The following is a 22,865-nucleotide window of genomic DNA, read 5'->3' as shown; positions in this document are numbered from 1 at the left end:
CTGATGGCTGCCCCGCTGCCACAGTTGGTGAGTGCCGCCCAGGCTCCCAATGGACTCAGATGGCCCAGGAGAGGTGCTGAGATGCCTGGAAATCCCGGCAAGGCTGAGCACTGGAGTCAGCCTGCGGAACAGGAGCCAGTCAGGAGCTCCAAAGGGTTGAAGGAGAGGAGTGGAGAAAGAAGGTGCCAAGAAATCCCCCTCCTTCCCAGTGAAGTCCACCCACATAGCCACCAACAGGAAGAGAGAAGCAATTCTAGGGAGAGGCTTGGCAGGAGCTAGTTCCCTGAGCCAAGCAGGAATACAGCCCTCGTTCTATCCCCAGTGATGAACCGCCCCACTCCCCCACCTCCAGCAGCTCCCCAGCTCCGGCTACCCAGGGTGGGGACCCACAGGGGCGGCCTCCACCAGGCCGGAGTGGCTAGGGAGTGAGAGGATGGGGACATGGAGGCCCTGCCGTGGGGAGACCAGGAAGGAGCAGCAGTATAGGATGCGCATCCCCAAGCGGAAGCTGACCTGGAATTTGGGTGGGAGGGAGAGGCTATGATGGAAGGCGGTGAGGCCAGGCGGTCTGCAGGGGTGGGAAGAAGCTTGGCTGGGCAAAACCAGGGTCTGGGGATCCACCTGCCCGCCCATGCAGACCAGTTTTGTTCAGGGGATAGTGAGCAGTGAGCCGTCGGGATAAAGTCTAAAGTCCTTTCTGTGGCCGCCTAACTGGTCTGCTTCTCTCCAGTGACAGGGAACCCCTTGCTGGTCCCTACAGTCACTGGCCCATCTTTGGTCACGCTGCAGCTCCCTCTGTCAACCAGGACACCTTCTAGCTCCTTAAAACTTCATTCAGGGCCACCTTCCTATAGCACCATCTCACCAGGAGAGGTCAGGCCTCTCCTGTGCTCCTGCAACCTGGCCCACACCTCGGCCCACACACCCCCATCTGGTTCACCAGTTCTTGCTCATGGCTAGACTCTTGGCCCCAGGCACAGCCTCATACACAGAACTTGACTCAACCTGCCTTTGCAGAGCATCACACTCAAGAAACATTCTGGGCCTGGAGTGGAAACTTCCCTCTGTCCACCTCAGACCTTGACCTTTAAGAGAACAGTGTCTGAATGTGTGTCTGGCAGAGGGAGGGGTAGATTTTCAGAACTGGGTGTTAATTAGGTCAGAAGAAAAGGAGCAGAAGAGAGGATCATCCCAGCACCAGCAGCAGCGCAAATCCTCAGGCTGGTGACAGGGCGTCAACAGGCGGACAGCCAGGAAGGCTCCTTGGGGGTCCTAAGGACTTGTGTGAACTGGGACCCGTGCAGGAGAGGGGCATGATTCCCCAGCCAGAAGCCAAAGTGGGCTGAGCAGTTACTATGGCTTTGGGGCAGGACTGCAGTAAAATATTCCTGGTGGTTGCTGGGCAGCGCCTGTGTGTGTAACCATGGCAACAGGGCAGGATGGGGGAAATGGGACAGAAAAAAGGCAGGCGTGGGGGCTGGTGGGTGAGCCACAGCAGAACAGAATTCATGTGCAGCTCAGGGGCCAGGGGCAGCTTCAAAGGCCAGGGCCTCAGACACTATGAGAGCATCAGTTCCTTCCCACAACCCACAGCTGTCCTGCTCCCTCCTCCCTGGCTCACTGCCCTCAGGCCACATGGTGCAGCCCCACGCTCTGGCAGTAGCTCTGACCTAGTACCAGCCATATTCTTTCCCTTCCACCATTGAAGTAGCTTCAGAATCTTGCTTTCATTAGAAAATCCTCTAGATCAAATGCAGTAACAGATGTGAATGCACTTGTGACCCTTAAAGTCGTACATGAACACTAAATCTTCTCACTGTTTCTTCCTCACTGTTCTTAGAATAATGGCAGAATATTCTCTAGTTTCTCCTTGCCTAGTGCTCGCTGCCATAACCCCCACAACCACCCCAAGGCTGCCCACTGCTGCGGACACACTGCTCTGTTTAATCCAAGCACTTAATCCCAGGATTTAATCCTAGCGCTCATGTAGTTGTCCTGCTCCTAGCCTTTGTCCTTCTGGCTGATCTCCTAGGATAGCCCCTCCTAGACTAAAGAACATTCACTGCAAGTCCTCTAGCAGGTCAGAAGAGGAGAAGCCAAAGAAACAAGTGCTAGTCCCCATATACCCATTACCCAACAGCTCAGTACTGAGAGCATAACACACTTCTGGTCTTTGACCAAGTATCCATGAAGCAAATATGAGATATCCCAAAAATGCCTGTGAGGAAACCTCTATTTTCCCCAGGCAGGCTGGCCTATGAGAAACCTAAGGAAAGGGATATTCTTGGTCAAATATCCAGCCTTATGCACACAACATGCATTGCCTTTTTTTTTTTTTTTGAGACAGAGACTCCCTCTGTCACCCAGGCTGGAATGTAGTGGTGCAATCTTGGCTTACTGCAACCTCCGCCTCCTGGGATCAAGAGATTTTCCTGTCTCAGCCTCCTGAGTAGCTGGGATTACAGGTACCCACCACTATGCCCAGTTAATTTTTTTGTATTTCTAGTAGAGATGGGGTTTTCACCATATTGGCCAGGATGGTCTTGAACTCCTCACCTCAAGTGATCTGCCCACATTGGCCTCCCAAAGTGCTGGGATTACAGGCGTGAGCCACCGTGCCCAGCCTGCATTACTCTTTCAGAAGCTGAACTATCACATCCACCGTCCCATCTGTCCTCACAGTAACATCATGGTGGGGCAGGGATGAAACCACTGACTGCCCCCCACCCTCTGTAGATGAGGACACTGAGCTCCAGAAGATGAACTACCTTGCACAAGATCCCAGGGAGCTGAGGCTGAACCACCCTCCAGGCCCCTAGTAGGCCAGTCTGGGGCCATTGCTGCTTGCGTGAGCTCTAGCTGCCTGGGGGCTCCTCTGCCAGCTTTTCCCAACCTGGTAAGATGCAAGACCAGTCCTGACCTTTCGGTGGCTGCAGGGCCACAGGCAGCACTAACCTCTCCTTCTGCCCAGCCGTCTTTCTCCTCTCTAACCTTGGACGCAAACAGGGCTCCACTCTAAGAGAAGGAAGGGGAATTACCGTGTGGAACACTTTCTGTGAGGCATCTCAAAATGCTCACAATCATCTTCTGTGTACTCTCAGCCTATTTTACAGATGAGAAGACTGAGGGAGGCCAGGTAAGCTGCCCAATGCACACAAGACAGGGGGTTGGGACCTAAATTAGAGCCTAGACATTCTGACTTCATTCCTGGCTCCTTCCCTGCTCCAGGTACCTCCAAGGAAGTGCCCAATAGCCTCATCCATGCCATAAGAGACCCTGGGTTGGCTCTACTTATAAAAGAACTGAAGCAAAACACAAAACCAGGTCTCCCCCATTAGACCCTAGGTGCTGCTTTTCTGTAAAGAACATGCTCTTTGTACAACAAGTCCAAGGCCCTGATCAACCCCATTTTCAAAACCAGGCTCTTCATTGGCCAAGGAACAAAGCTGAGGGCCTGCTGCTGACACTCCCCCCACCCCCACCAAATTACCCCGGAAAGAAGTCTCTTGGCAGCATCTGTACCCAGCACCTGCCCCCTCCCTGGAGGATGCTGTCATGCTCCCCCTGTGCTGTTGTCCCTCACCAGCGGACATAATTACCACTGGCTCTTGAGCTGCCAGTCCACAGAGCCAAGAAATAACATGCTCTGTGACATGTCCCATCCACCCAGTGACCCAGGCCAGGCCCATGCCAGCCTCCGAGCTTCTGCTGAGTCAGGCTCCTACAGCAGAAATCACAGCTCTTTTTGCCAGTGAGAGAGAGAAGCTCTCCCACCTCCACTGAACCAAGAGTTCTAAGCTGGCAGTGTTATCAGACCCTTCACCACCTCAGCCCTTGTGTAAGAGCAAACCAGGTCCCAAAAGCTGGAACAATCTGTGTTCATCTGCTGAAACCCTAATGGAATAAAGCCCAGGAAGCACTTTCTTGTTGTTGTTAACTGAAAGGCATCCTTAATCCAATTTATCCTGGATATCCCAACCAGACCTGAACCTAAATGTTTTCAAAAATAACTAAGTCAGAATCAAATATTTATCAGGAGAAAATGAGCACATATTGAACAACTAAAATGTACCAGGTACCTTCACATTCATTTTCTTATTTATTCCACCAAAGTCCTACAAGAGAGCCCTTATTAGCTCCATTTGACAGAAGAGAAAACCGAGGCTCAGGTGGGTAAGAAACTCAACCTGGCCACACAGATTGCAAATGGTAAATTCAAGATTCAAATAGCCAGATGCCCAGCATTGGGCCTGGCACAAAGTTTGTTAATCTGAGAGTCTGAGAGGACTCAGAGACTCACCCATCTACCCCCTCTCTCAACACCAGGACTCTGTACCCTTTCCATTTCTAAGAGCATGTACCGGCAGCAACTTGTTTGCTAGCTGAAAGAAACAGGGATTCAAGGGTTCAGTTTACTTTAGCACATATTTTTATGCCCCAGATCAGTATTTTAGAAGCTCTGATACCTGTATCTCCTAGTTCCCCAACTGTTTGAGAAAATCAGGCTGGTTTGATACATGGTTCTTTCAAAAACAAGATTTTACATTTGAGGTTCAGCAGACTAGAGTCATTCTGATTTGGAGACCAGGATTTCCTCCACATCCCTGGGTACAAACTGCAGTAAATGGGAGTCCATTTGGGACAGGGACTATGACTGAACTGTTAATCATCACCTTTACAGTGCTGAGCATGGCCCCGCATGATGCAGCTGCTTGAACAAGATTAGATGGATGGAAAGTGGGTGGATGGATAGATGAGGGAATGAGTGGATGGATACATGGTGGGTAGATAGATAAATGGATGAATGGGTAGGTGGATGCAGGGTTGGTAGGTAGATGGCTGAATGGGGGATTGATGGAAGAAAGGGTAGATGGATGAATGGGAGGTGGATGGATAAATGGATGAATGAGTAGGGGGATGCATGGTTGGTGGGTGGGTAGATGGATGAGTGGTAGCTGGATGAATGAATAGTGGGTTGGAGGATGGGTGGATGGAGAATGGATGGGAAGGCAGATGGCCGGATGGATGAATGAATCAACGATGAGTAGATGAATTTTTAAATGCCATTTTGGCCCCAAAGACTCAAAACTCGGTCCAAAACCAGTTGGACTGAGTTTCATCTTCAACCAGTTACATCTCATATCCCTTTTGCATTCCTGTGAAAGCATTAGTAAGGTTTCTATGTACCTCTTGAAAGAAAAGGTCTCCCTCATTCATTCTGATCTCACAGTCAGCTTGTAATAAAAACCATATCCAAGGTAGCAGCCCCACACCACACAGCCACTACTCTGAGCTCCAAACCACAAAACAAGGAAGCCTGCAAACACCGTTTCCTGCAGCAGCTGCTCTGGACGTCCTAGAGGTGGATGCAATGATGATGATGCCTCCGGGGTTCGCTCTGCGGGAAGAGCTTTCACTGTAGCATAATGCATTCTGCAGGTATTAGAAGAGCCTAAGTAGTAGCCAAGGCCACCAGCTGCTGTTCTAGAGGTTTCTCCCCAAGCCCCTCATTTGCAGCCAAACCCAGCCAACATCAAAGGGAGATGAGGAAAACCCTGCAGGTACATGGAGTCTTGGGGTTCAGCTGAGAAGCATCAGGGCAGGAACTTGAGAGGCTGGTGGAGTGGAACCCATACCCTAGTCCTCTCACTAATCAAGAATGAGACTGGAGGGAAGGAGAATTTAAAACAAAGGCAGGAGAAAAGGCAGGTCTGGCCACTCTGCAAAACCATTCCCAGCCACAGACGCCAGACCCACAGCACCCAGGGGAAAAGGTCACTGCAGATGAAACACTGAAGCTAAGTTCATTGCCAATGCTCTCCCCCAAATCCCTCAAGTTTCTGAATGTCTAACAGGCTGGGTGTGAGCAAGGGGAAACAAACCAGCCAGCCCCATGAAAGACACCTCCTCCCATTCTCACTGCAAACAGTGTCTGGGCAGCGCCTCTGTTTGGTGTGCCACAAGGAATCTCCCAGGACACCGCCTGGCCAGCTGACCCAGACTTGCCCACCCCCAACCTCTAGTCTCCTAGGCAGGCTGCCAGCCACACTGTCTTGCAAAAGGGAAAGAGCTGCTTGGAGGAGACCGCATACTCAGGAAAACCCACCTGGCTCCAGGCATGGGCCATGTTTTTGTAAAAGGCCATTCTCTGCTTGGAGGGTTTGGGGGTGGGTGGGTAGCCTTAACTGAAAGGCATCTGAACTCTGTCCTGAGGACCCTCAAGCAGAGGCCACAGAAAACGATTTGAGAAGGCAGAGCCCAGCCTCACTCCCTACCAGGAGAAAAATTATGACCATCTTCACCCTAATAGGCTTGCCCCTGTTTACAAAATCCTCTGATCCCCAAAGTTATCTCCTGGCCTTTTACACTTGAGAATACCAAGGATCAGAGCAGTGGACAAGGGAAGCATCAGGATGGAGGTCCAGGAGCCCTGCGTCTTGTGGCTTAGAAACTGCTGAGGGAGAAGGACATGTTCGAGTCATGGCTTCAAGACTTATTAGTATGTGACCTTGACCAACAGCCATACCTGTCCTGGACCTCACTTTTGTCATCTGTAAGATGGGAACATATAGTATTAGACTGAACTATATGAAACTGTTATTTCTGTAGGTCATAAACAATTGAAAATTGGCAATTTCATATGACTCAACACAATGCTCACCTAATCAGTTTGGAACCTCCCTGGCTGAGAAAGGACTTGACAAATGGCCCTGTTTTCAGCCTTTCACCTACCTGTAAATTACACTGGAACCCTCAGTACACAAAGGCTAAAAAAAATAACCAATGTTTAGGCCAGGTCCAGCGGCTCATGCCTGTAATCCCAGCATTTTGGGAGGCCAAGGCGGGTGGATCATCTGAGGTCAAGAATTCGAGACCAGCCTGGTCAACATGGTGAAACCCTGTCTCTACTAAAAATACACAAAATTAGCTGGGCATGGTGGCGTGTGCCTGTAATAGGAGCTACTCAGGAGGCTGAGACAGAAGAATGACTTGAACCTGGGAGGGAGAGGTTGCGGTGAGCCAAGATCGCTCCACTGCACTCCAGCCTGAGTGATGGAGGGAGACTTTGTCTTAAAAAAAAAAAAAAAAAAAAATGGTATTTCAGTGCAGTCTCACCCAAGGGTGGAAGTGATGAGATGGGCGAGAGGGGATGGGAGTACTGGCTTGCATCTGGGGTTCCATAATACAAAACTAGGGTTCAGTATGTGGTCAGAGTAAGGGCCCGTTTTCTGTAAAAAGCACAGTGTTCTCCCATGAAAATCAGATGTGGCACATGGACACTCTAGCGCCACAGCTGCTCACGAGTGAGATGGCTCTCCCCTGGGCAACCACTTACCCACCTCACAGGCAAACATTTTAGTACAACGCCCTGTCCAGCTGGCACCCCCAACCAAATATCCACACCCTACACAGGAACTCTCAGATCCGACACAGGCCAGCCCCGACTGAGGCAGGATGCAATCCTTCTGCCCCGAAGACCAGCGCCTGCTCCTGTCTACTTGCTGCAATGCTTGAGGCACCAAAGGCAACCTGATTACCAAGGCTCTCTAAGCAAGCCCTGGCATTGCATAGTCCCAGATATCCAAGGGGACATTCGTTTCTGGCTATTCAGGGATCCTGCTCATGGGGTCTTGGTTTCTTAACCTCTGCATCCACACACTGCTCTCAGATGCATTGTTTGTTAAAAAACCTATTTCTCAACCCAGTGGTTCCCAGCTCACCAGCTCTGATGGGCCCCTTGGTTGGAGGACTTGGACCTGACTGTGTAAATGGCTCCTCTGTGCTTGGCTTCTGCTGCTCCTGCCCCACTCTTCCTGTCCCCCTTTGGACCAGTCTAGTCCATCCTTCATCTTACCACCTCCTCAACCACACAACCACACTGCATTCTCCTTTGCTGAGCCCCCAAAGTGCTTTGCCCTGTGAAAACATTGCTTGGTACCATGGCCAGCATATCCGCGCATACACCAGTGTGTACATGTGTCCATATGCATGTGTTTGCCTCATCTTCCTGCCCAGGACATGAGCCATGGGTCCTGTGGAAAAGTCTAAACAGCCAAATTCGCATACGCTTTGTCTAGTGTGTTTGTCTTCTCCTCTGTGTTCTTTTCCCGTAGCACTCATGCATGGACATCCTGCATATTGCGGTTTTTGATTAATTTACTGCCCATTTTCCTCATTAGAATGCTAGCTCCATGAGGGAAAGGACTTTTCTCCGTGTTGTTTGCTGCAACATCTCTGGCGTCTAGAACAGGTCCTGGTACCAAGTAGATGCTCAAGAAATAGGTGTTGTATGAATGAATGAACTCTTTTCATAGGCACACTTACCTTTGTGAGTACTGTCATCTTACAGCGGAGGAAATGAAGGCTCAGAAAAAATGAGTGATTTGCCCCAGCCCTCAGTTAACATGCAGAACTGGAACCCGAATCTAGACTTTCTGACTCCAAAGTGCATGTTCCTTCCATTCCCTACCTTCCATGTTCTCTTATCTGTCACGGCAGAACACAGCAATGTAACATTTACAGAACACAGCTACGTAACATTTTACTGTTGCCTTGTTGATGATCATCTTTTTAATCCCAAAATAGGTAGATGGGGCCTCAGGCACTCGGTCCCTACTTATCTGGGGACAGAATGCAGGCCTCCAAATGAAGCCTTCTGCAGCCAGTCCCAAACCTAATGAGCAAGACTTGCCTACAGTATGGGGGGCCAGGGCCAAGTTTGGGAGTCTCCCTGAGAGACAGAGTTTGGCTAGGTCACAGGTGACCTGCACCTGGGCCCCACAGCCTTACCCCATAGGGTCAGAGGGCCAGAGACCCCTGAAGGATGTCCTGGAGCTTACCATGGACTCGCTGATGAGGAGGAGCAGGAGGGCTTCCTCGATGTTGTCCTTGGGGCAGTAGAGGCTGAAAGACACAAATGACAGGCCTGGCTAGAGCACGCACAACACCAAACAGCACCACTGACCCACCATGCCAGCCTTCTGCCCCGGAGTCAGCACCAGACCTGTAAGGTGACCCCTTCCTGCATAATTCATGGGCACCGGATACCACCTGCCCCAGAGTTATGGATCCAAAAGGCTACGGTGGGCGGTGACTGCTGGGCTGGAATACTATGGATGCTCCTGAGGAGGAAACATTCCTCCCAGCACCAGCACTGCAGGGAACAGCCGGGGCAAGGAGCAGGGAAGAGCCAGAACTACACTCTACTGGTTGGCTACAGGCCCTACCTTCGATGAACGGCACACACAAGAGAGGTGTATCAGACAAGACTACTGGGAAGACAGGTAAGCTCCAAATGATTTCTTTGGCTTCCAAGTGACTTATAGGATTCTTTCCACAACGTGTATCCCAACACCTGCCTTCTCTAGTTGATCTGGCTCCTGCTGAGACTAAGGAGGCTGCCTGGCAGTATGCTGAGTGGAGACTGGAGGGGAGCATGGGGTGAAGAGGGGGCCACCTCTGGGGACCAAACCCTGCATGCGATGTGAGGCTGGCGTGGTGCAGTTGGGGGGGTAGAACTTACTTGTCTCCTTCATAGAGGTGAGGTTTCCGCAGGGCCTGTGTAGCCAAAGAATTCTCCTCCTTGCCCATGAACTCAGGCAGAGGGTGGGACAGGGGGCTCCAGTAGCACTCCTCACTCAGGGAGTGCAGCAGGACCCCTGCCAGGTGCTTGGCTGCCATCTGGCAGAGAGGGAAGCACTCAGACCCAGGCACAGTTGTCAGCTCTACCCCAGCATGACCTAGAATGCCCTCCGCCCATCACCCAGCTGAATCTGCCCCCCTTGCAATGTGTGGCCCTTTGGGTAGGCCCCCCAACCCCACTCCCAAGGAGCCCCCTTGCTCCTTCAGTCCCTCCCACACTGGGGCTCCCACCCTTCTGCTGGCCTCGGATGGCTCCTACCTCATCTTTTCTCTCCTTTCCTAGACAAGAGGAGCATTTCCTCCCTCTCCTGGCCCCATGGAGCCCAGCCCCGCTCTGAGTATTCAGAGGGTCCTTGCAGTGTTGGGAAGAGCATAAAACCACAGGCATGGGCAGCTCTCCTTCCCAGATGCCTTTCTGATACTCAACTGAGAATTATAGCATAAGAAGCAGCTGTGGCTCTGGTTTTGATGAACTAAGGCCTAGGAGGGCAGGCCGATGCTGGGGCAGGCAAACAGGGTCAACGTTATTTATTAGGACCATAAACAAATCCCTAAAAATTCACATAGCACCTTGCTAGTGGTGGTAGCAACTGTGTTAACACAGTTTGCCCAGAGAAGGGCTGGCAGTAGATCTGACATCTGATTTAACGTGAGGGGCTATCTGCAGTGCTGCAGAGAGGAGGCTGCACCTCCCTGGCTGGGTGGGAAAGGATGCTGACACTGATTACCAACCTCCTCCACGAATGGGCAGGAGACCTACTGCCAGCCCTACTTCAGGGGCTCACTGCAAGGACTGCTGCTGTCTCCCACCAAAAGTGACTCCTGAATAAGCCAGCAGAGCCAGCACCCCACGTTACCACTTTGAAGTTCTGAGTTGCTTTGGTCTCCACGGTCCGCAGCACCTCCCGGAGCTCTCTCATGCCCTTCACGATGTTCCTGGTGGGAGGACAGCAGAAGTAGAATCGTTACCAGCCTAGCTCCCACAAGGATGCTCTCAGCACACCTGCAGACCCCAGGAGGAGCTCCTGCTGGAGTTTTATTTGAACACATTAAATAACAGGAGTGAAAAGTTAAGAGTTGTCACACCAGGGCTTTAGAGGCCCAGGACGTCAACGAACAGGAGGGAGGATCCCTTTTCCCCTAGTCCCTTCCCCTCTACCCCCCCCAGCAACTTGGGCTTCCGGTTTACCACCAAAGGGGTACCAAATTGAGTATCTCAAACAAGACGTAACCTTGGTCCAAGAGGCCTGGGCTGGTGTCAGGCTTTCTGACCTGAGTCAGCCCCAAATTCTCCAGCTTTACCTGCTGTATCTGGTCAATGCTGGATTCCATCCTCCCCTCTCTGTCCCTAGTACCACGGCCCCAGGCTGGCCTGCCTCATCTTGGGCCTTGATGACCACACCAGCCAGTCTTACCACTTCCAGTCAGCCTTCTGTGCCTTGAAAAATAGTTTTCAAGCTTTTAAAAGTGTGAGCCATAGTGAGAAATACATTTCACATTGCAATCCAGTATCCATACTTCCCTGACATAAAACCGAAGTTTCTCGACTCAATATCCATCTCTCCTATGTGCAATCGACACTGAGGTTTTGTTTTCCTTCTCCCTCTATCCCCGTTTTGTAACATGCTGGCTGCAGCCCACTAAATAAATCTTGCATTCCCACTAACAGGTTGTGGCCTGCAATGTGAAAAGCTGCTCCCTCTGCTCCTTGGGGGTCTAGTGGATGCAGGAAGGTCACCTGGACCCTCTGCAGGTCTACCCCTACAGCGGCCCCAGGGCTCATAGAATGCAGTCTAGGCCCTCAGCATAGCTTCCTGAGGCCGTGGGGCCTGCCCCTCACCTTTCTCCTACCTCAGCCCCCTGCACTCAAGCAAGTCCTTTCTGAACCTCCACAATTCCCTATGTCATGTCTCATCACTGGCTTCTCCTACTGCCTCACATGGCCTTTCCCCACTTCATCCTTCAAAAGCCAGTTCCAGTGTCACCTCCTCCTCGAAACTTCCCCAGGCCCCTCTCCATGCTGCCCTGCCTGTTACTTCCTCTTCTGAAGCAAGTATCTCCTCTCAAGGTCATTTTCTACCTGCAGGTCTGATCCTCGCACAGCATGGCCTCCTGAAAGCCAGGTGTATCGCTCCAGTGTTCCTAAAGCTCTGCCCCAGCAGCTCCTGCCATGTAACATGTCCTCAGGCTGTTCCTGTTCATCTGCTCAGGGGGTTCCCCGGATCACACCGCACAAGGGAAAGCAGAGGCTGCCAGGCCGGCTTTAGAAAATGTAGAAAAATTAAAATCATGGATGGTGAACAGCCAAAGCTGGCAGCCAGGAAAGTCACATAAGCCCCTTCTTCAACTTCATGCACAAAACGGACTCCTGGAGGCTTTGGGGCCTGGGAGCCACAGAAGGACATGTTTGCAGATCAAGTCCCTTGCCTTCTGGAAAGCTCTGGCCTCAGGACACACAAGCAAAAAATGTGCAAACTACCAACATTACAAACAGGGACCCTTGTTTTCAGGGTTAAGAATGGAGACCCCTGGGGTATGGTCAGAGTTACACTGACCTTCCCTACCCTGCCAAGTGCCCTGAAGACTCGGGAAGGACAAGCAGGACAGGGAATCTTAGTCCCCTTAGAGACCATCAAGTCTGGATGCGGTCTGTAAAATGAGGACTTTGCTTTGCTCAGTGTCTCCCAGACTTCTGTAGTCTGCATGCCACATTCACCACGTTTACCACCAGCTGCATATCACCATTATTATTTATGTCATACTTTTCTTTATATCTTCCTTCTTCTTTTAAGGTGAGTACATGACTCACCTTAATAATAACTTACCACCAAAGGGGTACCAAGATTGAGTATCTCAAACAAGTATTTTTTTAAAGTTAGTATTTTTAAAAAGTATTTTTTTAAAGTTAGTGTGCACATCACTTAAAACTACATTGTGTGTCACTAGAAGTATTTGTCCCACACTCTAAGAAATGATCATTTATTTTATTTATTTGCAGAGATGAGGTTTCACTATGTTGCCCAGCCTAGTCTTGAACTCCTGGACTAAAGTGATCCTGCTACTTCAGCCTCCTAAAGTGCTGGGATTACAGGCATGAGCCACCATGCCTGGCCAGAAATGATAGTTCAGACAAGAGGGTCTCAAAATGTGGTACTTGGACTATCAGCATTGGTATCCCAGGGACCTGTTAGAAATGCAAATTCTGAGACCCCCTCAACCCAGGCTTGCTGAATCAAGAACGCTGGGGTGGGCCAGGCGTGGTGGCTCACACTTATAATCACAGCTCTTTGGGAGGCCAAGGCTGGGGGATCACTTGAGGTCAGTAGTTCAAGACCAGCCTGGCCAACATGGTGAAACCCCATCTCTACTAAAACTACAAAAATTAGTCAGGCCATGGTGGTGTGTGTCTGTAGTCCCAGCTACTCCGGAGACTGAGGCGGCAGAACTGCTTGAACTTGGGAAGCTGAGGTTGCAGTGAGCTGAGATCACGTCACTGCACTCTAGCCTGGGCAACAGAGTGAGACTCTGTCTCAAAAAAAAAAAAAGCAAAAAAACAACCTCTGGGGTGGGGCCCAGCAATCTGGGCTTTATCAGATTGCCAGGGGGGTTCTGATGCACACTCAAGTCTGAGAACCACTGGTTTAGGGGATGCCCCAGGGTCTTCTAGTTCTCCTAGTCTAAGAAGTCAGGCTTCAGAAGGGACAATCTGACACAGTAACCCCAGCTTTGCAAGCCAGTCCTCAAGTCTGTAATCTTGGGAAAGTGAGGCAGCCTCCCTAAGTCCCAGTCTCTTCTCATTTCCTCATAGTGCTTTAGGAAGATGACATACATAAAGCCCCAAGCACACCCAGGCATGTGGTAGAGGCTCATTAAATATTCTTTTCCTTTCTCCTTCTCGTTTGGGTCTTGAAGATCATATGATTTACATTAAAGCATGGAAGTTTGGGAGCTAATGAGTACGACAGAGGACACAAGTGCCTGCAGTGTCCCTCCAGCTTTGTGACCACCTTCCTCCTGCCGGTCCCCTGTCCCACAGAGGACAGAAGAACAGGATTTCTGGTAGACTAACCAAGCTCAAAGATAGGCCTCGGCCCCCCACAAGAAACTTCTTTGGTTCCACTGAGGCCTCTGTCTCAGAAAATAACCCAGAGCTAGAGAGCAGGCCATAGGCCAGGCCAGCTAAGGGGACAGCCTGGCACCAGCCACCAGCAGAAGAGAAGAAAAAGACGGACTGCAGTAAATTGAGTAAAAAGACAGACCTCATGAACTCCTGGAAGAGAAAAGAAATGACTGATTCTGGGATGTCAGTCTGGGACAACCCTGGGAGCTGGACACAACAGCAGCAGGCTGAAGACGGCTGGACTCCGGGGATGCCCAGGGCCGTGTGGCCCAGAGGAGGCCAGTAGGTCCTGGGACCTATGGGTGATTTTCCACTCTGTGGGCTACCTGCCAGCCTCCTCCCTGGCAGCCTGACCCAGGCTGCTACCAGGAGGCCAGAGCCAAGAATGACTGTGGCCCCTTCTTCCCACTCTACCGCAAGGACTGTCCTCTCTCTGCATTGTCGAATGAGCTCAGCCTTTAGACTTTACATCATCAACACTCTTGGACCAGCAGACTGGCATTACCTGGAAGCTTGGGAGAAATGCAGACTCCCCCCAGCACAAACACACACACACACATGCACATGCACACACACACACATACACAACACACGTGCAATTAAGGAATCAGCACTGCATCTTACGCATCTTAAGATTCTGTATCTAAAAGTTGTGTCTTTTTACTATTTTCAAATCTATAAGGGATTTTGGCATGTAAACCATCCAGGAATTCTTTAGCAAGCCAAATAATCACCCTCAGGCATGTTTTGGATAAATCTCAATTTTTATTGAATGCCCTTCAAGAAAAAAACCAATGCAGAGGTCCCGGTGGCCAGGGCTGCAGAGGGAGAGATCTGGGATCCCAGCTAACACTGACCTGGGAATGCCCCAGTGATGGTGGGAATGCCCCTCTGCCTCAGCTTACCCCTCTGAGAAATGAGAAGGCATACAGGGCTTCTCCAGGGTTCTGCAGATGGCCACGAGCCTGAGCAATCCCGTCCCAGCTCTGAAGCTGCCAGTGCCAGGTGGAGGTGGGGCTTTTCCGAGCCATTCCTGGCTGCCCTGCCAGAGGCCAGCTTGAAAGATCTCTTTGTTCTCGTCTCTCATGCTGACCTTTCTGAGCAAAGCTGCCCACTTTTAACAATAGCCAAACAGGGCCTCAAACAAACCCTGGCCCAGAAACAGGCTGCGTGGGGAGAAGCCAGGAAGCCATTTATTCCAAGTCAAGTAAAGCCTGGTTGGCCAGGAACAGAGAGAGGTGTGGGTGTGATGAGGGGTCAAGGACACGGCTCATTTTAGGGGGGCCTCTAGGTGGGATGTATGAGGGGCTGGCAAGCTCCCTGGTCCCCTAGGCGGCAGCAGGCAAAGCTGCACATTTCACAGAGCCCTTCCTTTGCCTTACTCAGTCTGTGCAGCTTCCGATGAGGTCAGTGAGGGAGGCAGTCTTCATTATCCCAGTACTAGTACAATGTGTGGCTCACAGAAGGTGCTCAAGAAATGATTGCTGAATAAATAAATCCCCAGGTTCCAACAGGAAAAAGAGAGCCTGGAAGATGCCTGCCTTTCCAGGCCATCACTTACCCAAGAGGAGAGGCAGGCTTATGGCAGGCACAAAGGGGTTCAGATTTTCCACTGAAACCCCTGAGACCCCTGAGAAAGACAACGCCTGTCTTTCAACCCTGAGACCCCTGAGAAAGACAACACCTGTCTTTCAACCCTGAGACCCCTGAGAAAGACAACACCTATCTTTCAACCCTGAGACCCCTGAGAAAGACAACACCTGTCTTTTGACCCAGGATAGCTACATTTTCTTCTGGCCGTGTAAACTCCAGAACTCCTGGGACTCCATTTACTAAGTCTTTACAAAGTGCCAGCTGTATACCAAGTGCCTGGTCATCAGCTCTGTTCACAATAGAGCTTAGCCAAGTATTTTGCATACTGTAAGTATTCAAAAAATATTTGGGGAGGACTGGGTTTGAGCTGAAACGGAGAATGAGAAACTACATGGAACTGATGGCTGAATGGAACCTAAATAGATACGGTGCATATGGCCCCGCCCATTCCGGGGCCAGCACTGCTAACTGTGTATGAAAGGTTACCAGTCAAAGACCCAGAAGTGCATAGCCAGTTGGCAGATCCCAACAGCTGAACGGGTGAATCAGGGGACAAGGTCAAGTGAAGTTCAAATGGTCATCAAACTGTTCACTCCTGTTACCTTACTGACTGAGTTAGGTAAAGAAAGGGCTCTGCGAAATGTCCAAATTCTCTGTTTCAAACACTAGAACTCTCCACTTCACCCCAAGCCCCAGAAGAGGGCTGTGACATTTCCCTCCTGAGGCAATGAGGATGTCTAGGTGCCAGGCTTTCCTTTCTAGTGAGGCAGGGGATGGGAGTGGGGAAGGGTGAAGAGGTGGGTGCCAAGAGTCGACAAAGGCTGTGCATTCAGAGAGGCTGGAATGGTCAGGGTGAGTCTCAGAGGTCACCCTGTCCCTAAAGCATGACACACAACACCAGGAGGCTCTCAGAATGGACTTCACTGTTGGGTGATTGTGGCCCTAGAACCCCAGATTTGTGAGAACAGTCTGACTCCTGTCCTCCCCTAGCCCTGCATATACCAGGTGGCTGCTAGAACAAGGCAAAATTACTGCTGATGGAACACACCTATCATGGGGTCACACCAACTGCAGACTGGGTTTTCTAAGGTGCCGCTGCTGCCTCTCCAACTCAGCATCTAGCTAGAAAGGTGGAGCAAACACACACACACACACACACACACACACACACACACACACACGGAAAGGGACAGTGCTTTCACAGGCCTGAGCTACACGCCAAGCCCTGGGGAACTCCCTTAGAAAACACATCCACTCCCTTCTCTATTGTTTGATTTTGGTGCAGTGAACACATGTTGCTTTACTAATTAAAAAAAAAATTAAAAGAACAAGCACAAAGCATACAGCCCACCCGGTTCAATGTGCATGGCCCAAGCTCACTCTGGGCCCAGAGCAGAGAATGGGTGCTACCAGGCCTAGACGGAAGGAAGGGAAATAACCAACCCAAAGAGAAATGGGTCCTTGCCCACGCTGGGTGAAGAAGCAGAGTCAGCTCACGTTCTTGTTCGTGGGAGATGCCCAGGCGCTCATCCTAGTGTGGTCAGAGCCATTGACAGGGACAGCCAGCTTCTCTGGTACTGCACTGTCCCCCTCCCCTTCCAGGTCCCCATGCCTCACCCCTGGAGCTGTTTCATGCAAAGGAGAACCAAGCTCATTTCTGGAGGCTCCCATTTAATCAGGACCCCGGGCCCAGCAACCATTGCCCCTCCTCCCCAAAAACCATGTCAGAAAGGTGCCCCCTCCTGGCAGCTGGGAGGCCGAACTGCCTGGGGCAAGGCTCCAACCAGAGTCCACGGCTGCCCTCTAGTGGTGCTGAGGAGAAGAGACACCCTCCACCCCTACCGCCTGTGGGCCTCCCAGCCCCCTACCCTTTACACTGAGGCCTCCCAATTCCTGATGGCCTTTTCAGGCCTGTGCCTTCAGTTCTAGCTCAATCAGGAACTCTATCATCAGCCACGGAGCAAGGGGCAGGAGCCATCTGGGGGAATCAACTGCTGAATCAATAGGGCAAGGCTCCTGGAGGAAATTAGCATCCCTCAGATATCCTGACGAGAAATTGGGCAGCGGTCTCAGGCTTAGCCAGCAATCACCATCCACTGTACACAATGGACAACAGCACACTCTTCAAATTAGGTCAAGTCCTCAGTGGGAGGGACGAGCTGACTCTGGGGGCGGGCACTGCCTGTGGCTGTCTGGCCCCATCTGACCCTGTTCTCAGCAGGGTCTCCTCAGTTCTGCTGGCTGCTGGGTCCACCCCAGGCCCATGTGGGAAGGAGCTCAGGCAGGAAGCAGGCTCCACCATCCGTCCCTCTCCCTGGGCCCCTAAGAAACAGCAGTACCTCTGCTCCACTCCTGGTCCCTTGGGGTGAACTGCCCCTCAGACAGCTTCAGGGTCCACCCTATCCCAGGCAGCACCCCTACCTCTCTGCCTCTTCCCCCCCAACACAGAGCAGCACCTGACCATCTTCACCACGGGCTCCCCTCTGGGATGGTCACTCCATGAGGGGAGGGGACCTCCTGTCCACAGCTCAAATCTCAGTGAGGGCGGGGCACCTGGCCCATAGTGGGCACTCAGAGGCAACCCAAGACAAGAACTGAGGGCCTTTCTCTGGGCTTCCTCACCTAAGCCTGACTCCCCACACTGGGTCCCTGAACACTGAAAAGGGTTTCTCCCTGCTTCCCAAACACCCCAAGAGCCCAGGCTGGCAGGATGGAATGTAACCAGCAGAAAACACTGCTTGGACTCTGCAGCCCTTTAACCGCTCAGAGCTGCCCTAATCCAGATGAGCTGATGTCAGAATCTGACAGGTATTCTGCCTCTAGCACCTTAAGCTAAGACAGTGGTTCTCAACTGGCAGCAACTGTGTCCCCCCCAAACATGTGCCAATGTCTGGAGCCATTTCCGGGTGTCATACTTGGCCAGGGGGAGTTGGGGGATGGTGCTCCTGGCATCTAGTGGGTAGAGCCAGAGATGTGGCTAAAACTTACAATATATGGGAGAACCCCCGCAATGAAGTTGAAGTTACCTGACTCAAAATATCAACAGTGCTGAGGCTGAGAAACCCTGGGCTAAGGTAGCTTTATATTATTTTTTAACTTGCTAACAACAAATGTATTGAAAAAAATACTGGAACTGACGATTCGCCTACGAGGATATCCCTGTGACCAAAGAGCAGTGTGGTATTCACAGGCTGGCTGAGGCAGACCTGCCGTGGGCAGAGGGTGTGCTGGGCATAGGGCTGGACAGACCCAGGTTCAGCACCAGGCTTGTGGGGTTTACACCTGTGGGCCCCAACTTTGGTCAAGTTACTTAACCTCTCCTTCCTCAGTAAAATGGGGATTGTATTAGTTCCTGCTTCACAGGGTCATACAGAAAGGCATTCGGATTCTGCCAGCATGGAGTAAGTATTCAACAAATATTAGCCACAATTATGAGGAAAAGTGCACAGAAATTATTTACAGCCCAGCAAGGCACACAGGCGGCAACTCCAGCTCCTCTGGGCTGGATGGATCATGGGAAATAGACAGAGGGGCTGAGTAACCGCCACGTGTCCCGGGACTGCTACTTATACTCCAAGACTTTTAAATGTTTGGGCGGTTTCCTTGAAAAGAAACTATGACGATGACTCAGTTTCTACCCCTCTTCACACAGTGAGGTCAGGGTGGGGTGGAGCCAGGATCCTGGCTGTGAGGACCGAAATGGTGCCTCAGGAGGAAAGAAGACGAAGGGAGGGGGTGGAGCTACAGGAACAGAAAGTGACTGAAATCCCCTAGGCTTTGGTGGGGGGTGATGGTCGGTCAACGCCTCTGCCCACTGCTGCATCACACACACACACACACACACGCACACCCCCCCCCCGCCCCCGGGTCAGTCAACTCCTTTGCCCACTGCTGCATCATACATGCAACACATACACACACACACACACACACACACACACACACACCCTCTCATGTGCGGCCTCGACACAGAGAGCAGACAGGGGAAGCAGGCTCTGGGGAGGGTGGGGCCACCTGCAGGAAGAGAAGACATCCTTTGAGAATGGTGATTCAGGGTCCCAGAGGGGCAACAAGAAGGCGCACAGCGGATCAGCTCCATGCTCCCAGCCATCACCAGGCCTTGGCTTCTCCCAAACACCCATGGGCTGCCTAGGCTGTCCTTCTATGCCCCAAAATTTTGAAATGGCATGAGTTTCAAGGCCACTCAGGCCCGAAGCTGGAATCCTCGTGGGTGAACTCGGGCGAGTGACTCAATATCTCCAAGCCTCCCTCACTAGTGTACGGTCACCTGACCTTCCCAGAGCACTGTACACCAAGCACATGGTCCAGCCAGGCCCCCAGCAGAAGCATGACTGCCACTGGTCTCTCTCCCTCTTTCCCTCCTGGCTGTCCTTGATGTTCACCTTAATGTCATACCTGCAGAAAATTCAGTTGTGGGGAATGGGAACAGGCAGCCCCTCAAGGTGGCTGTGGGGGACCCTTAGCAAAAAGGAAGTTAACAGCAGTGAAAATACTCAAGGTGTTTTACGTTCCTTCCCTCTCACTGGACCCTCATACTCTCTGGGACATGGACAAACAGAAGCCCCATCTTAGAGGGGAAGAAGCCAACTAGAGGGGCAGGCAGGGAACTGTTCAGGGCCACAGAAGGGCCTCCAACCCTGGGACCTCACCCTTAACTTCCTCCAGATGGCGAGCTCACCCACCAAAGTTTCCACACCAGAAGCTGAGACACAGCACTTGCAGGGTATGAGCATCCTTGGGGAACCCACGATAGGCTGGCAGCACCCCAAGGGTGGTAGCCCAGGGGCTCAGCAACAGGATTCCCACTGTGGACAACATAGCCTATCAGATAAGAGGGCAGCTCAGAAAGTCAGCCACGCCGTGCACACATAATCCTGGCTCCATCAAGGACAAGTCACTTTTGTTCCCTGTGCCTTAATTTCCCTTCTGTGAAGCAGGAATGCTTAACTATGATGCTTCCCTCAGGGAGTATGAGGAGGACTAACACACACGCAAGTGCCTGGTGCAAATTCAGCACTTCCTAAGTGGCATGCATTATCCTAACAAATATTCCTGAAATGGATGAATGAAGGAGACAGAGTATCCAAATTAGAACTGTACCCTCCCCACGAAATCTATTCCACAAGGCTTTCATGGATAAGAACAGCCCCTCTGCCCGTCGTGCCTGTGCAGGTCCTTGGGAGGGAGGACTTGAGGACTCCTTAAACTCCGTAGCACAGGGGTCAGCAAACTGTTTTCTCTGAAGGGCAAATAAAGACAGCAAATTTTTCAGGCTTTGCCATAAGGTCCCAAATGCAGCTACTCAAGTCTGCAGTGAGTTATATGTAAATGAATGGGTGGGGCTATGTTCTAACAGATGTTTATTTACAAAAACTGGCGGCAGGCCACCCTTGCCTTCCAGGCACAACCAGGTCCATATGGGGCTTCCTAAGTCACTGAGGAGTCAGAGTGGCGACACCTGCTCCTCCTTCGAAATCTCTGCAGGCAGAGCTGAGGATGGCCTCTCCTCGGGTCACCCAGATTCATTCCCGGGAGCTCACAACTGGCAGAGGGAAGAGGAGGGTGCTCCAGGCAGCAGCCCTGTGGGAGTGGTGGTCTCCAGCTTCAGCTGCAGGGCCATGAAAACAGGAACCAGCTCCCTGAGCCACCGTTTCTCTGAAACCAAAGCTCAGCAACCGAAAAAGGATCAAAAAAGCAGACAGTGGAGGTGGAGCGAGGCAGCTGCACTTCTCAGTGCCCCTGGGCCGTCCCCAGCCCCACCTCTGGCACAGGTGGTCCAAGGAGCCCAGGACTCCATGGCGGGTCCTACCTTTTCGGGTGAGCTGCCTCGGCTCTCCCAGCCTCCACATCCACACATTCCAAACAGAGACACCACCACCTCCCTGGCCTACCACTTGAGAAATTACAGAAAGAAAACACAAGGTGGCTCATGTTTGGGCCAGCCGCCTCCAGCTGTGGACCACACAAAAATAATAAAAACAAATGATAATGCTGGCTTTGATTATCTTCGCTTTTTTTTTTTTTCAGAGACAGAGTCTTGCTCTGTCACCCAGGCTGGAGTGCAGTGGTGGGATCACGGCTCACTGCAGCCTTGATCTCCTGGGCTCAGCAACCCTCCCGCTTCAGCGTCTAGAGCAGCTAGGACCACAGATGTACACCACGACGTCCAGCTAATTAATTTTTTTCTTTTTTTTTTTTTTACAGATGGTCTCACTATGCTATCCAGGCTGGTCTCAAACTCTTGGGCTCAAGCAATCTTCCTGCCTTGGCCTCCCAAAGCTCTGGAATTACAGGCATGAATTCTAGGCAGCTGTGATGTATCAGGTACCCTGGTGAGTGGGTGGGTGTTCACGTATAACACCCCATAACAATGCTATGAGGAGGCAGGCACGGTCCTCACCTCCACCTTACAGGTAAGGAAAGCAGAGCTCAAGGGACTTGCCCATGGACACAAAGGCTTGTCCTAAGAGCTGGGATTCACTCCCAGGTGTGCTGACTCCAAAGCTGTGCTTCTCACTGTCCTGTCTGCCAGGCATGAGGCAGGCTGTTTGTTTCCCAGTAGGGGCCTTTCCACCCTATTATTATTTTTTTTTCTTGAGACAGGGTCTCGCTCTGCTACGCAAGCTGTAGCGCAGTGTGGCACAATTACAGCTCACAGCAACCTCCACCTCCCAGGCTCAGGCAATCCTTCCCCCTCAGCCTCTGAAGTAGCTGGGACCACAGGCACATGCCACTAAGCCTGGCCAATTTTGTTTATTTTTTTGTAGAGACAAGGTCTCCCGATGTTGCCCAGGCTGGCCTCAAACTCCTGGATTCAAGTGATCCTCCCACTTCAGCCTCCAAAAGTGCGGGATTGCAGGTATGAGCTACCCCACCTGGCTCCTTCCACTGTATTCTTTCCATTTGGAAAATAGGGCCTCATGCAGTGTCTGATCCCACAACAGCAAGGGCAAACTGGAGAGAAAGAGAAGGAAGTGGGCGTAGCCCACCCCCACCGCCCGCCCCGGGCCAAGGGTCCTGCTGAGGCAGGACTGCCTCCCCGAGGCCGACGTCCACCTGCCTGCTGCCGTCATCACAGCCACAGCCTCCTGGAATTGACCTCACCACGTCCTGTTCCACATTCTAGACAAACAATTCCACCTCCTCTTTCAAGTAATTGAGAACTCAAGCTCAAGTTCATTGCTATGTAACTCTATTGGGCAGGGATACCAGCTAGATGGAAAAGCTGCCTGGGCCAGACCCCTGAGATTTGGTCAGACTGCTCCCCTGGCAGTCCCGGAGCACCTGGAGGCCCACTCCATACAAGGGCACCACAGCCAACAGTTGGCAGCTTCACAGGCCTTTGCATCCTCTTGGGAGATTCATGATCTACCTTCAGGCTCTGGTTCTAGAGATTCTCAGGTCTTTAATCCATTGTTTCCAAACTTATTTGGCCATGGACCGTCTCCTGCAGATTCCTGCCGTCCTACAATCCTCAGCCTCATCCCAC

General features: G+C 51.6%; 1 protein-coding gene and 1 long non-coding RNA gene across 8 annotated transcripts in view; one reads left to right on the top strand and one right to left on the bottom strand.

The window, feature by feature from the left end:
• Positions 1 to 22,865, bottom strand: part of TTC7A (tetratricopeptide repeat domain 7A) — a 154,838-nt gene that overhangs the window by 69,678 nt on the left and 62,295 nt on the right. For all 7 annotated transcript variants that reach the window (XM_017512742.2, XM_017512739.2, XM_037732869.1 and 4 more), the window contains 3 exons: positions 10,500 to 10,578; positions 9,524 to 9,681; positions 8,841 to 8,904 (listed from right to left, as the gene is read on the bottom strand). In XM_017512742.2, coding sequence (XP_017368231.1) covers positions 8,841 to 8,904; positions 9,524 to 9,681; positions 10,500 to 10,578 — 301 coding nt within the window. The remainder of the gene's footprint in view (positions 1 to 8,840; positions 8,905 to 9,523; positions 9,682 to 10,499; positions 10,579 to 22,865) is intronic.
• Positions 121 to 21,370, top strand: LOC119468706. Its single transcript, XR_005197458.1, has 2 exons — positions 121 to 378; positions 20,861 to 21,370. It is a non-coding gene; the product is annotated as an uncharacterized LOC119468706 (long non-coding RNA).

The sequence above is a fragment of the Cebus imitator genome, unplaced genomic scaffold, assembly GCF_001604975.1.
Source record: "Cebus imitator isolate Cc_AM_T3 unplaced genomic scaffold, Cebus_imitator-1.0 Scaffold476, whole genome shotgun sequence".
NCBI lineage: Eukaryota > Metazoa > Chordata > Mammalia > Primates > Cebidae > Cebus > Cebus imitator.
Note: the sequence above shows the minus strand (reverse complement) of the source record. Positions and strands in the feature narration are given on the sequence as shown.